Source organism: Tamandua tetradactyla, chromosome 13, assembly GCF_023851605.1.
Source record: "Tamandua tetradactyla isolate mTamTet1 chromosome 13, mTamTet1.pri, whole genome shotgun sequence".
NCBI classification, from domain to species: Eukaryota; Metazoa; Chordata; class Mammalia; order Pilosa; family Myrmecophagidae; genus Tamandua; species Tamandua tetradactyla.
In genome coordinates, this window is record NC_135339.1 from 66,493,092 (window position 1) to 66,506,154 (window position 13,063).

The 13,063-nt window shown below is 35.7% G+C and overlaps 1 protein-coding gene across 2 annotated transcripts in view; it reads left to right on the forward strand.

Moving 5' to 3' along the window:
* The window catches only part of CFAP58 (cilia and flagella associated protein 58), a 134,787-nt gene that overhangs the window by 17,436 nt on the left and 104,288 nt on the right, over positions 1-13,063 (forward strand). For both annotated transcript variants that reach the window (XM_077125957.1, XM_077125958.1), the window contains exons 7-9: positions 143-302; positions 3,774-3,856; positions 5,668-5,859. In XM_077125957.1, coding sequence (XP_076982072.1) covers positions 143-302; positions 3,774-3,856; positions 5,668-5,859 — 435 coding nt within the window. The remainder of the gene's footprint in view (positions 1-142; positions 303-3,773; positions 3,857-5,667; positions 5,860-13,063) is intronic.

Sequence of the window (13,063 nt, forward strand, 5' to 3'; positions counted from 1 at the left end):
TGTGTTTTGATTTAATTCCATAGAGCAAGTTTACACACATATAGAAAGAATTTCCTTTTATTGATTCTGAGTTTGCTATCATCCAGTCACCTGACCCTTTATTTACTGAGCCTCACTGTTAATTCTTTCTTGTTAATTTGAGGCCAAAGAGGAAGAAGTCCATCAGATGCGCCATGATATCGGGAAGCTCAACAAAATAAGAGAGCAAATCCATAAGAAATTGCACCAGATTGAAGATCAAAAGTCTGAAGTGGAACAGCACAAAGAAACTCTGAAAAATCAGATCTTGGGATTAGAGAGAGGTAGACCAAGAAGCATTTTGTGTTTTGTTTTAATCACTTATAAGCATCTCATTGGTAAATAGCCAATATGGATAGGACATCATTTTGAATATATGATGATACTTAAAAAACAACCACCACTACAAAAACTCATCAGCAGTCTGTATTGGCATGATGTAAATATAGCACAAAGTATTTTTCAGCATTTGTTGATTGAACGATAACACTTATATTCTTAGATCTTGGGTCTACATGGCCTTTTGATGTAGTCTACTTTTTCCATGGAAGGCTGGGGATAAATTAAAGTAATATCCCCCATTAGCAGCATTTGGGACAATATTGTACCAAGAATCAGTGGACAAAGATAAGTGGCTTCTAATTTTATTTCTCCATCAAGTACTTTGCTGAATGATGAACTCCTATTTTACCCAGCTATAACATTAACCTGTGGGGGAAAAATTTAAGTGCCTTGGCAGTCCATACAGTGCAGTTTACTCATTAAAGATACAAACTTTGAAATACAGATCTGCCTGGGTTTAGATCCTACCTCCATCACATATGGTTGTTGGGGGATGAAATGAGATAATACAAACAGAGTACTTGCGAACAGTGTTAGCACATAGTAAGTGCTTATTAAATGTCATCTATAATTATCCAGATATCATTCTATTTTCTGATTAACAGTATACTTTAAAATATGCTCTACTGGTCAAATTTGGTGTGGCAGAAATAACTCTGGACATGGAGATGAAGAATTTGGGTGTGAATTCTGATTCTACCAGAATGTGTGAGTCAGCTCACCTCCTACAGGTTGCTGTGAATTGAAAGTCACTGAATGAGATGATGAACATAAAAATAGCTTACACATGCTTTGACTTCATTAAATGTTAGGCAAAATTTAAAATCTCTAGATAAGATTATTGGAAGTAATAGTCCCTTAAGTCTTTGAGAAGTACAGGTAATTTCCTTGCTGAAACATCAGGAAATAATCTTTGATTGAGATGCGTTTCCAGCTTATTTTGATAATTTCTTTTTTTTTGCGTGGGCAGGCACTGGGAATTGAACCCAGCTCTCTGGCATGGCAGGCGAGAACTTTGCCTGCTAAGCCACCATGGCCCACCCTATCTTGACAATTTATCCATTTATTCATTCAGTAAAGTGAAGGTGCGCTGTAGCCAGACATTATGCTAGCATTGAGTGCAAGGAGGTCCCTGCCCTCAGGATGCTTACAGTCTAGCACAAATTTATAATTTAATGCCTCCTTTAGGGATTATGAAGAAAACTAGAAATACTAGTGTACATTTTGTGACTGGCTAAGTGACTATCAAAATACTCTCAATATTTAAATTTCCGTATTTGGTTCCAATAGCTCTAAGCTTTGAAAAAAAAAATTTTGTGTTCAATGTTGATCCCAAATCTTCATCCCTAAATAATTTTTACAGAGGTCATCATGCGCTCTCTTCTGGTTATTTTATAGATAATATTATTTCTTCTTAGGGACCTCTTTTAATATACCTAGTCAAAGAGTGGCATTTGGCATAATGGGTAAGAGCATGGGTCATTCATATATGATTTTCTACCACATGACCCAAGAAAATGAACTGAAAATCTAGTACTAACAAGAGAGTTCAGGAAGGTAGCAGGTTATAAAATAAGTATATAGATATCAATAACTTTTTTTCATAGGAAGAAGCAGTTTGAATATATGGTGGAAAAAAATACTTCACAATAGAAACCAAACTAATAAAATACTTATGAATAAAGTTAACAAGATATCTGTAAGACCTACATATAAAAGAAGCTATAGAATTCTATTGAGGGGTATAAAGGAAGCCTTGAAAAATGGAGACATGTACCAGTTTACTGGATGAGAAAATTCAATATAAAATATAACTTCTGTCCAAATTAATCTATACAGTTAATATTTCCAATGAAAACTTGTGAGTTTTGTTGTTTGCAACTTGAAAACTAATTGTAGAGTTCCCCAGAAGAATAAATATGTGACAGTAGCCATCAAATTCTGGAAAAGTAGAGTGTTGAGGGAGATTTGCCTTACCAGGCATTTAAATGTATTATAAAGCTTCAATAATGAAATAATGTTGCAGTGATGTCAGAGTAAACAATTCAATGGAAAAGAACAGAAAGATCAGAAAAATACCCATGTTTAATCATCTAAGATATAGGCCTTGTTTCACACCAATGTGAAGTATGTATTATTTAAGAACTGGTATCACAATAGTAAGCTTCTTTCTGGGAAAAAATAAAGTAGACCCCTATTTCATATCTTTCAGCAGAATATATTTCAATATCTGAGTTAAATTTTAAAAAGTAAAATTGCAAAAAGAAAGCAGAATAAAATATAATATTAACAGCAAATGTAGAAACCATAAAGCCAAGACTGAGAAATTCAGTGAAAACTTAAACATTTTTATGTAGTAAATACGATAAGTAAAGGCAAATTGACCAAAATAGTGTCAAAGAGTTAGTATCCTTACTATATATAAATAGGTTTTACAAATCCACAAAAAGCATAAACAGTCCATTAGGAAAATGGGAAAAGAGCAAGTGTGGGCAGTTAAAAAAACCAGGAATACAAATAGTCGTTAAACATGAAAAAGTAGTCAATTTCACTACTAATCAAAGAAATACAAATTAAATACTGACATAGTTTTTTTTTAAATCTATCAGATTGTCAAAGATCAAAGAATGATAATGCTCAGTGGAATGTGAATGTGTATATAAATGGCCATTAATTTTCTGGAGAGAAATTTGGTAGTAAGAAAGAAATGACTTAAAAATATATATCCCTTTTGATCCAGAACCTCCTATTCTAGAAGGACAAATGAACAAAAACTTTCATATGAGTATTGCTTATAATTGCAAAAAAAATAAAAGAAAGGAAGTAAAATTAAATGTTAATGTAACAGGGGACTGACTGAATAAACTATGGATTTTCAGGCAGTAAAATACCCCAGAACTATGAAAATTCCTGTATAGCCATTTATAATTTGGAAAGGCTTTTATTTTATGTTTGTTGGTGATAAACTCAAGCTCCAAAACAGTATGTATAGTATTTATATAGGAAAAAGGAAATAGACATCAAAATACTAATTAGATTTAGGTTTATTTAATTTTTTCCTTTTGCTTATCTGTATTTATCATTTCTTTCTATATTTCTAATTACTTGTATAATAAAAGGGATTTAAAAAGAGCAAAGGCTTTTTGGAGTCAGAGAAATGTTTCTAATCTTAACTCTGTCCCTCTTAGGTCTGGACTTGGGAAATGTAGCTTAATCTCTCTAAGCCTCAGTTTCCATCTGTTTAGTGGGACAGTAATAGCTACCTCACTGAGTTATAGGGAAGATCATGTCACAGTCAATAAATAGTAGTTTTATAGCTTCTTAGGTAAAGCAGTGTTTGTATCACCTTGGCTTTGGCAGATTGTCTCTTAGAGAATCTATATTCATTATTATTTTTTCTCCTGATAATTTAGAGGTGGATGCTTCAAAGAAACAAATAGAACTTGATAAGAAAGCAATGGATGAGCTTCTGAGAGAAAGGGACATATTAAATAAGGTGAGTTTTTTTTACAGTAACACTGGTAAATGAGTCTTTCTTTAGCCCCTATAATGTCTGTCTATAAACACTTGTATGGGGAAGAAAACTCTGAGGCAAACAAAAGTAGATTAGAATAAATAATAGTGCTCAGTTTTCCTCTAAGCAGCTGCCTACAGTCTGCCATTCATGGGCTGTGAATTGAAACTGCATTATCACCTGTGAACACAAAGGAGCATTAGCATAGAAAGCAGCATGGGATTTAAGAGTCTTCTGTGTATTCTGTTTTTATTGCTTATGTGTTATTAGGCATCCTAAGCGAGTTGATCAGCATTACTGAATTTAATATCTCTAATCTATAATTTTTGCTATTCTGGAAAATATGGGTGCTAATAAAATTTTAACTTTGTGGTATTAGGTATAAGATTGGCCAGTTGATGATAAAAAGTTAGGGGAGAGGTTTTGGGAAGCTTAAGGGCAGAGGCCTGGAGATCCCTCCATTAAGTCAGGGAGGCCCAGCCTTCTTCAAGAGAGATTGTGTTTACTTACCTTTAGGTGATGAGCTATTTTCAAGGATTTAGAGTAAACTTTCCTGCTGAAGGATTTCCTTGGAAGGAAGTAGTGGCAGGCCAGCTGTAGAACAGGGAGGCTGCTTCCATAACAGACAGTCTGATGGCTTTTGGCCAAGACAACTTTATCTCATCAAGGTAGAAATGGCCTATATTTGTTCATTTCAGATTTCATTATTTCTTTAGGTTTCCCAGAATCAAACAAATGTTAACAAAATAGACTACACTTTAGTTTAAAATAGACCATTTAGTGAATCTCAGGAAATAGTAGGAGATTAGAGAGTTCTATGCGTTAAGCATGCCTTAAGAAAATCATTGACTTTCTTTAGAAAGAAATTTAAAAAATTGTTTTAGTAATTCTGGAAACTGTACCTTTATTCTTGAATTTTTTACATGTAAACTATTATTGGATTTATATTTTAAATTCATTTTTCATGTATACATTTAATCATTTATATTTTATATATGCTGGTAAATGACCAAGATGCTTTCAATCACAATAGGACATGTGCACAGTAGTAATTTTACATTTATCTGTTTGATGTGATGAATGTCAATTCCTTCTTTAGGGCAGGGACTATACTTTTCTTTACCCTAATCAAATCAAAACCATCAAATCAAAAGTTACCACCCACAACTGGGTGGGTCACATCTCCACGGAAACAGTCAAAAAGACCCCACTCAGCAATATTGAATGAGGATTAAAAAGCATGGCTTTTCTGGGGTACACAACAATTTCAAACTGGCACACATCCCAAACCCAGTGAATCAGAACCTCTCGAGTTGGGACATGGATCTGCATTTTTAATAAGCTTATCTTATTTTACTTTGTAGTCAAAGTCCAAAGCCAAAGCCTATGATTATGTTCAGATGATATAACCTCACAAGGAAAAGGCTAGAGCTGGGTAGAGGTTAAGAGCTTGGACTTTGGTGTCGGCTAGTCCTGGGTTCAAATTCTGACTCTGCCACTTCCCAGTTGTTTGATTTTAGGCAGATAGCTTAATCCCTCGCAGTCTCAGTTTCCTACTCCTAAAATGAGAACAATACAGTACTTACTTCTCAGGGATGTTGTGGTTACTTATATGTCTATTTAAAGTTGTGGGTACAACACTAATGTAATTATCTATGTAAGAGCATATGTTTGTTTTTATTCATCCAAAAGACAATGCATCCAATTATTTTAGGGATGAGACAGAGGATAAATTAAAAAAAAATCCCTAAACATTATGAGTAATATGATTGCTTTGTTGTGCTTATTTTTAGAATATGCTTAAGGCAGTCAGTGCAACCCAGAAACAGGTAGACCTGGTGAAGCTCCATGAACAAGCCAAGAGGAACCTGGAGGAAGAAATCCAGAACTATAAGGATGAGGCTCAGAAACAGAGAAAGATCATCTTCCAACTGGAAAAGGAGCGAGATAGGTACATCAATGAAGCTAGTGACCTTACCCAAAAGGTAAGCCAATCCTTGATGCTGTGGGCGGATCACATGCACATTTTTTCCTGATTGTTACAAACTTTTGCAAAGATTGTTTATTCAGATTTCAAGTTGTGGTTTGCATGGAGATTTAAAGAGACTAATGTTGACAGAATAGAAACTGTCCTAGAGTTGATCCTGGGCCAAATTGTGAAATGCACAAGGCTTGTCCTTGGTGTTCTCCTGTTTCCCCTTTCTGGACCCCTCACCTAACTTCTGCACCGCATGTGCTCTCCTTCTTCTCTTCCAGGCTGACCTCACCATAGCTGACAGTCTTGCCATGTCTCAAGCCCTTGTTCTCATCTCCATCTGTCACTGAAACTCCTTCCCCTCTGAGCAATGATTCCTGCTAGCAGTTAGGAGAAAAACATCTAAATAAATGAACTCAAATTAAGATGTAAGTGACCACTGGCATCAGCAAAGTGTGTCACATGCTCAATGAGCATTTTTACTTTAAACTTATTGCTTACCTCAAACCCCACCAGTGGTGAAAATCCCCTCACTAAGTAGCTGAATTCCAGTAACGTGCTAAACAGGAGGAAGGCTCAAGAAGGGGATTTAGTGTAGGCTTTTGAAAAGGGAAATTTAATAAGTTGCTAGTTTACAGTTCTAAGGCCCAGAAAATGTCGCAATTAAACAATCTATAGAAATGTCCAATCTGAGTCATTCAGAATGACTCAGGGATTAGGATTTTACTTTAACCAATTTTCTTAGCACATTACCAGAACTAAGCACAAGCAGTTAAATGAATACTCTCTTTAGTGCCTTCATAGATGGCATAGAACAGTGATTCTGGAATGGGGATACATTCTGTATCTGAATTAGGCGATACAGAAAAATGTAAGCTATGAGTCTGAGAAATGAGGTTTTCCCCTAGCAACATATTGTCTATTTTGCAGTGTAAACCCTCTCTTCCACCTCCTCAATGAAATTCACAGTAAATTCTACAGTGTTCACCAATGCTCTAGCATGTTTAAATTTTCTTATATACATATATATATATATATATATATATATATATTTTTTTTTTTTTAGTGGAATCTCAAAGAAGGTAAGAGGGACAGCCAACATTTGAGTTATAAAGAAAGTGGGACACAAGCTTTACTAATAGGAAATCAAATTTTCCCACTTAGACGTAAAAACTGATGAACAAGTATTTACAGAATGTAGGTCTGAAGGAAAACCAGTGCAGCAGATGGGATACTCTGATCTAGAAGATTAAGTTCAAGTTCATTTTTGTTCTTCCTTGAAAGTCCTTCCTCCCTTTCCATGCATGACAACCTCTTATTCATTCTTTAAGACTCATTTCAAGTGTCCATCTTCTGAGTCAAGCCTACTCTGACTCCTCCAGGCACAGCTAGACCCTACCTGCTTTATGCTTCATGAGAATTTGTTTATATCCCTGCAAGAGCACTTAGTATCTCTAGTGAAATTATTTATTTGCATCATTTTACAGTGAGCTTTTGGGAACAAAGATTTTATTTCATTTATTTTCAGGGTCCCTGGCACATAGTGGACAAAAAGAAAATGTTTACTTAACAAATGGATAGATGAATGATAAAAAGAACGCTGCTACCAATTTTAGTGTAGGATTTGTATATTTTCTTGGCTTCCTTATAAAGGAGAGATAGTGGTACCATGTTTCTCTATTAACTGTTTTTCACAGTTTCTGATGTTAAACTTCACAAAGTTATATAATGGTCCACCTAAATAGTTTAAGTAGAAGTTCTTCATATATTAATTACCACCACCAACTTTTCTATCTCCTACTTAATCCCTGACAGCATATATCAGTTGCATCATCTCTAGGTTTCTGTGTTAAGGACATACATGCCTTTTTTTTTTCCACCTTCTACTCTAGTTTTCTAACTGCCCGAATGCAATATACCAGAAATGGAATGGCTTTTAAAAAGGGAAATTTAATAAGTTGCTAGTTTACAGTTCTAAGGCCAAGAAAATGTCCCAATTAAACAAGTCTATAGAAATGTCCAATCTAAGGCATCCAGGGAAATATACCTTGGTTCAAGAAAGCCATTGAAGTTCAGGATTTCTCTCTCACCTGGAAGGGCACATGGCAGATATAGCATCATCTGCTAGCTTTCTCTCCTGGCTTCCTGTTTCATGAAGCTCCCCAGGAGGCCTTTTCCTTCTTCATCTCCAAAGTTGCTGGCCCGTGGACTCTCTACTTAGTGGTGCTGCAGCATTCTCTACTCTCTCCAAATCTCTTTCATTCTCCAAAATGTTTCCTCTTTTATAGGACTCCAGAAATTTATCAAGACCCACCCAAATGGGTGGAGACATGTCGTCACCTAATCCAGCTTAACAACCACTCACGATTAAATCACATCTCCAGGGAGATGATCTGATTACAGTTTCAAACATACAGTATTGAATAGGGATCATTCTGCCTTTATGAAATGGGATTTAGATTAAAACATGACTTTTCTAGAGGACATACATCCTTTCAAACCAGCACACCTCCTCCATCAATTAATTAGTTAATTAATTAATTCTCTCAAAATGCACACATGTACCAGCACACACACACACACACACACACACACACACACACACACACACACACAAATTCTCATTTTTGTAGACATAAAGCTCCCTTTAGTGCATTCTGTTTATACAGTTGAGAAATAATGCCAAGGGCACGTGAAGATGTTTTGAAGCTCACATTTTCATTTACTTCTAGAATGAGTCTACATCATTCCAAATCTATTCTTTTGATACAGCATCTTTTCTTCTTAGCTAAGGAAAAATAAGAAATGCAAAGATGGCTAGAAAAATATTCTTCAAAGCATAATTTACAACAGTGAAAAAAATCACTATAAAAGTGAAAAAAATTTGGAAGGTTAAATGAATTATTCTGATTTATTTGGTTTCATATTATGTAGCCATTAAAATAATGTTTTTGAAAATATTTTTAAAAATGTGAAATATGATCACAATATGAATCAAATAAAAACAAAATGCTTATGGTTTGACCCTCAATTTTGTCTGTATGTTTAGAAAAAAGATGGTATGGATAGAAAAAATAGAATGATTGTGAGAATTATTTGAGTTAATATTTGTAAGGTACTAGAAAAATCTTTTGCACATAGTAAATGCTATGTAAATATTTTATAAACAAATGAATAAATAAATTAGTTGATAGGAAGTCCAGAGTGCTTCCTCAAAGTGGCATTTGAACATAGTTATTCCCAACTGATTGCAAATGTCAGTAAGGTACAGAAAAAGATGAAAACTTTTAACAGCATCATACAAAGACTAACAAAAAGCCAAATACTAAAATATAAGAGAATGGATGAGAATAGTAAAAACAACAGTGCTGAATTGAGAAAACTACCTGGACCTCAACTCATGGTCCCTTGAATTTGCTTCATAAAAGACACCATTAGAGAAGAGCTAGAAAGATGCATTGGAATTTTCCCACTATCACTTCCCTGTACTACCCAAGAACTGATCAGGTGTCACTCCATCTTCTTATTGTCAAGTAAATACTGCAAGTCCAGGAAAAAAGAAAAGTGGGTAGGGGTGGGGGAACTGGTCATGGCCATTGACTATCAGTATCTTAATAAGGTTCCACATAGTAGAAGAAAATGCAGAGAAAATGTTTGGCTTCTTTCAAAGAGTATAAATATATAAAGCCTGGTGCCAAGTTTCCCTCATGGGAAAGAACAATCTTTGTTTAGCAAAATACACTGATACCAGCAGTGGTATGAATGGTGAGGCCCAGTGAACCAGATTGAGACCGAGTACCTAAGAAAAGTAGCAAAAATTGAGAACGGAATTGGGTTGGATTTAGCACCGAGAGAGGAGGGGATGAAAGAGAAGAGCAGACAACAACATTGTCAAGCAGTAAGCCAGGGCCCTATGCTCTGTACTGAAACCTTCATTGAAAGTCTTTACAGCCCTGTTGCCATGATTGCACTTTGGGGTGGACAGGACTGGGTTAATGAGGAGTGTGAGGTAACACATCCTAGAAAAGGGATAGTACATGCAAGAGACAAGATACTAACTGAGAATCCAGAATTTGATGGAAACAGGAAGTCAAAGCCACAGATATGGTAGGAGAAATTTAATCTCCCCAAGAATTCTTGGAAATAGTAGGGGGGATGCTGGGTTTACTAGCACATGGGATGGGTTTCTCGGCATTTGTAGCTGCTGCTGTTGTTAAGGACAAGGTGACCTCAGTTGGATATAGGACTGGGATGTAAGTCCAAGATGACATTTGCCTAGGAAAAAGCAAAGATGAAATAGAAAGGAAGAGATAAATAAAATAGGAAATAATTGTAAAGAAACTAAAACAAGCAAAAAACAAACAAAACAAATAGAGGCAGATTTAAAAAACCCACACTGAAATCAGTAAAGAACAAAATTGGTGTGGTCAGTGGAACCACTGGAGTGAAGTGCAAACTTGAAGTGTTCTCTTGGAATGGCCGAGGAAAATGGTTAAAGCGACACAAATTATCGAAGAGAAGACAGGCGATAAGAAGGACAAAATAAAAGTCCACCTATAGATAAGTGGTTTCTGATGGTAGAACTGAGCCCTAAGTAAAAGAGGTAATGGGAAAACATTTTCTGGAGATGAAGAAAGGACCGTGTATGCAGACTGACCATGTCCGTTCCAGATAAAATCAGTGACCCTTGTAGCAACCTGCCCTGGTGGGAAAATGTGTGTGTGTTTATGTACAAGGATGAAGGAAAGAACTCCATAAGGATTTACACAATGAAAAAGTAGAAGTCTGATTAGCTTTTTTGTTTGTTTTTTAATAGGAAAAAGAAAAGTTTGGAAGGAAATATACCAATGTAGTAATAGTGGTTATCTCTGGGTGATGGAGATACAGGTTGTGTTAGATAAGGTTCTCTAGAGAAACAGAACCAACAGGAAATGTCTGTAAATATGAGATTTATAAAGGTGTTTCACACAGCCATGAGAATGGAGGAGTCCAAAATGTATAGGGCAGGCTGTGAAGCCTGTAGCTCCGATGAAGGGTCTGGGCAAACTCCACAGGAGAGGCTCGCTGGCTGAAGAAACAGTGAAAGAGTCTCTCTTCTCCCTTAAAAGCCTTCAACCGATTTCATTATCTCATTGTGGGAGGCGAGCCTTAGTTGATTGCAGATGTAATCAGCCACAAATGCAGTCAACTGACTGATGATTTAATATACCGGCCTTTGAGTTTATCAGCCAGCTGCCAAATATCCTTGCAACAATGGCGAGGCCAGCGCTCGCCTGACCAGATGACTGGGCATCATCACTTGGCCAAGTTGACACCAGAGCCTAACCACCACACAGGTTATTTTAATTTTCCCTTTGTGTGATGTCTGTATTATTCAGATTTTCTAAAATGAATATTGTTTATAAAATGAATATAGTTTAGTGTCCTAATAAAACTAAAGAAACAATATTAATTAAGCCTTCCCCTGTCTTCAAAGACCTAACTAAATTCCATTTTTTCCACACTTTTCCCAAGGAGCTTCATTGAAACATCTCTAGCTCCTCTACTTTGTTCTCCTCTTTGGCAGTTGAGAATCCTGAATAGTTTACCATTAATTGCATGTCTGCTTTATGTTTTTTGAAAGAATGAGTGAAAAGCTTAATTAGACATCTAAGTGAACTATTCCAAGAGTTACTTTTAGAAATCTGTTAAGTTCTTCTTCAAGAATATATTTACTTATATATGTGTGCATGCCCTCTCTTTAATTCATTTGAAATGTGTGGCCATAATGGAAGATCTTAACTGAATTATCCTCAGCCTTTTTAGCTCTGAATGACTTCTGGCATGCTCTCTTCTGCCTTCTGGACTGCAAAAACATCCATATTTGCCTTCTGATTCTTTCTTGTTTGAGAAAAAAAAAGGAGAAATCTAAGATGCTAAAAGCCTTACATTATATTTTATTAATTTAACTTGGCATTTGCAAGTAAGAAAGAAGCTCTTCCTTTGTGCCAGAGCTGGATGGTTTAGAATCCCACACCTTTTCTTGTGTGTTTGTCTCAGTCAGCGCTTTCCATAATGCTACATGACAACAACAGCAAAATGACCAAATCTCAATGGCATGTAAAAAAAGTATTTATTTCTAAGAGGACTGCAGTTGATTGGGGTTCAACTCTCTAGGCTGGGTTTGGGTGGGCTTGCTCTGGCTGTGGGCTGGACCTGGTTCTACTCCATGTTTCTCATCCTCCTGTATGCACATTCTTCTCACAGGGAAAGGAAGACATGCAAAAGGCAAAGTCAGCCACACAAGCACATTTCATGTCTATCTACTTACCTAATGTTCTCTGATGTTCCGTTGGCTAATGCAAGTCACACAGCCATGCCCAGCATCAACACATGGAGATGGTGGGTATGGGGGAGTGAGTAAATATTTGCTGAACTATAAACTACTACAGAGTTTCAGCATTTTTTATCCTCATGATTTTTCTTCTGTTGAGATCTGAATTTTACTCTTGAGATAAATTTCTAGGCACAAGGAATGATGTTCTTAGTTTTGGTCCACCATATTTTTTCACTTCTGAGCTTTCACAAATTCTAGGGAAATCCATACTTAATTATTACATCTGCTGAACATTTTGCACACAGTACACTTACATTATTTCAGGACCTTTCTTTTTTCATTCTAAATATTAAGCTTCTGGCAATCTCCTCCCAGACATTTTACACACCAAATTGCCATTTTTTTTCACCATGAATCCCTACCTACAAATTTTTAGGAGCTCATTTGCCTATGACGATGTCAAGCAAAGCTCTCTAGACAGTTTCCAAGAAATGAATAATAATGTGCCTTCAAGGACTTAGAAGCAAGGGAAAAAAATAAAGTTGATCAAAGAAATATTACCCACTGTATAGATTTCATCATAATGAAATAAAGCTCCTTTATTTGATGTCAATTTGACAGTTTATTCAGAGCATCCTTAATTAGGTAGAATCCTGGCATGTTCAAGGGAACATGTTCAAGGGAACATATACAAATTATAGGCTTCTTGTGTTATAATGAGAGACATATACTGTGTATCATTACTTTCTTGGAGAGTAGAGTTGATTCATAGAAGAATAAAATTGATTTATTAAGAGCTAATTTAATGTAATATAGCATAATGTAATTTATGATAATCTATTAACATGTTATATAATAACTTAATTATATGCTGGTACTTATGATGACATATTTTCTC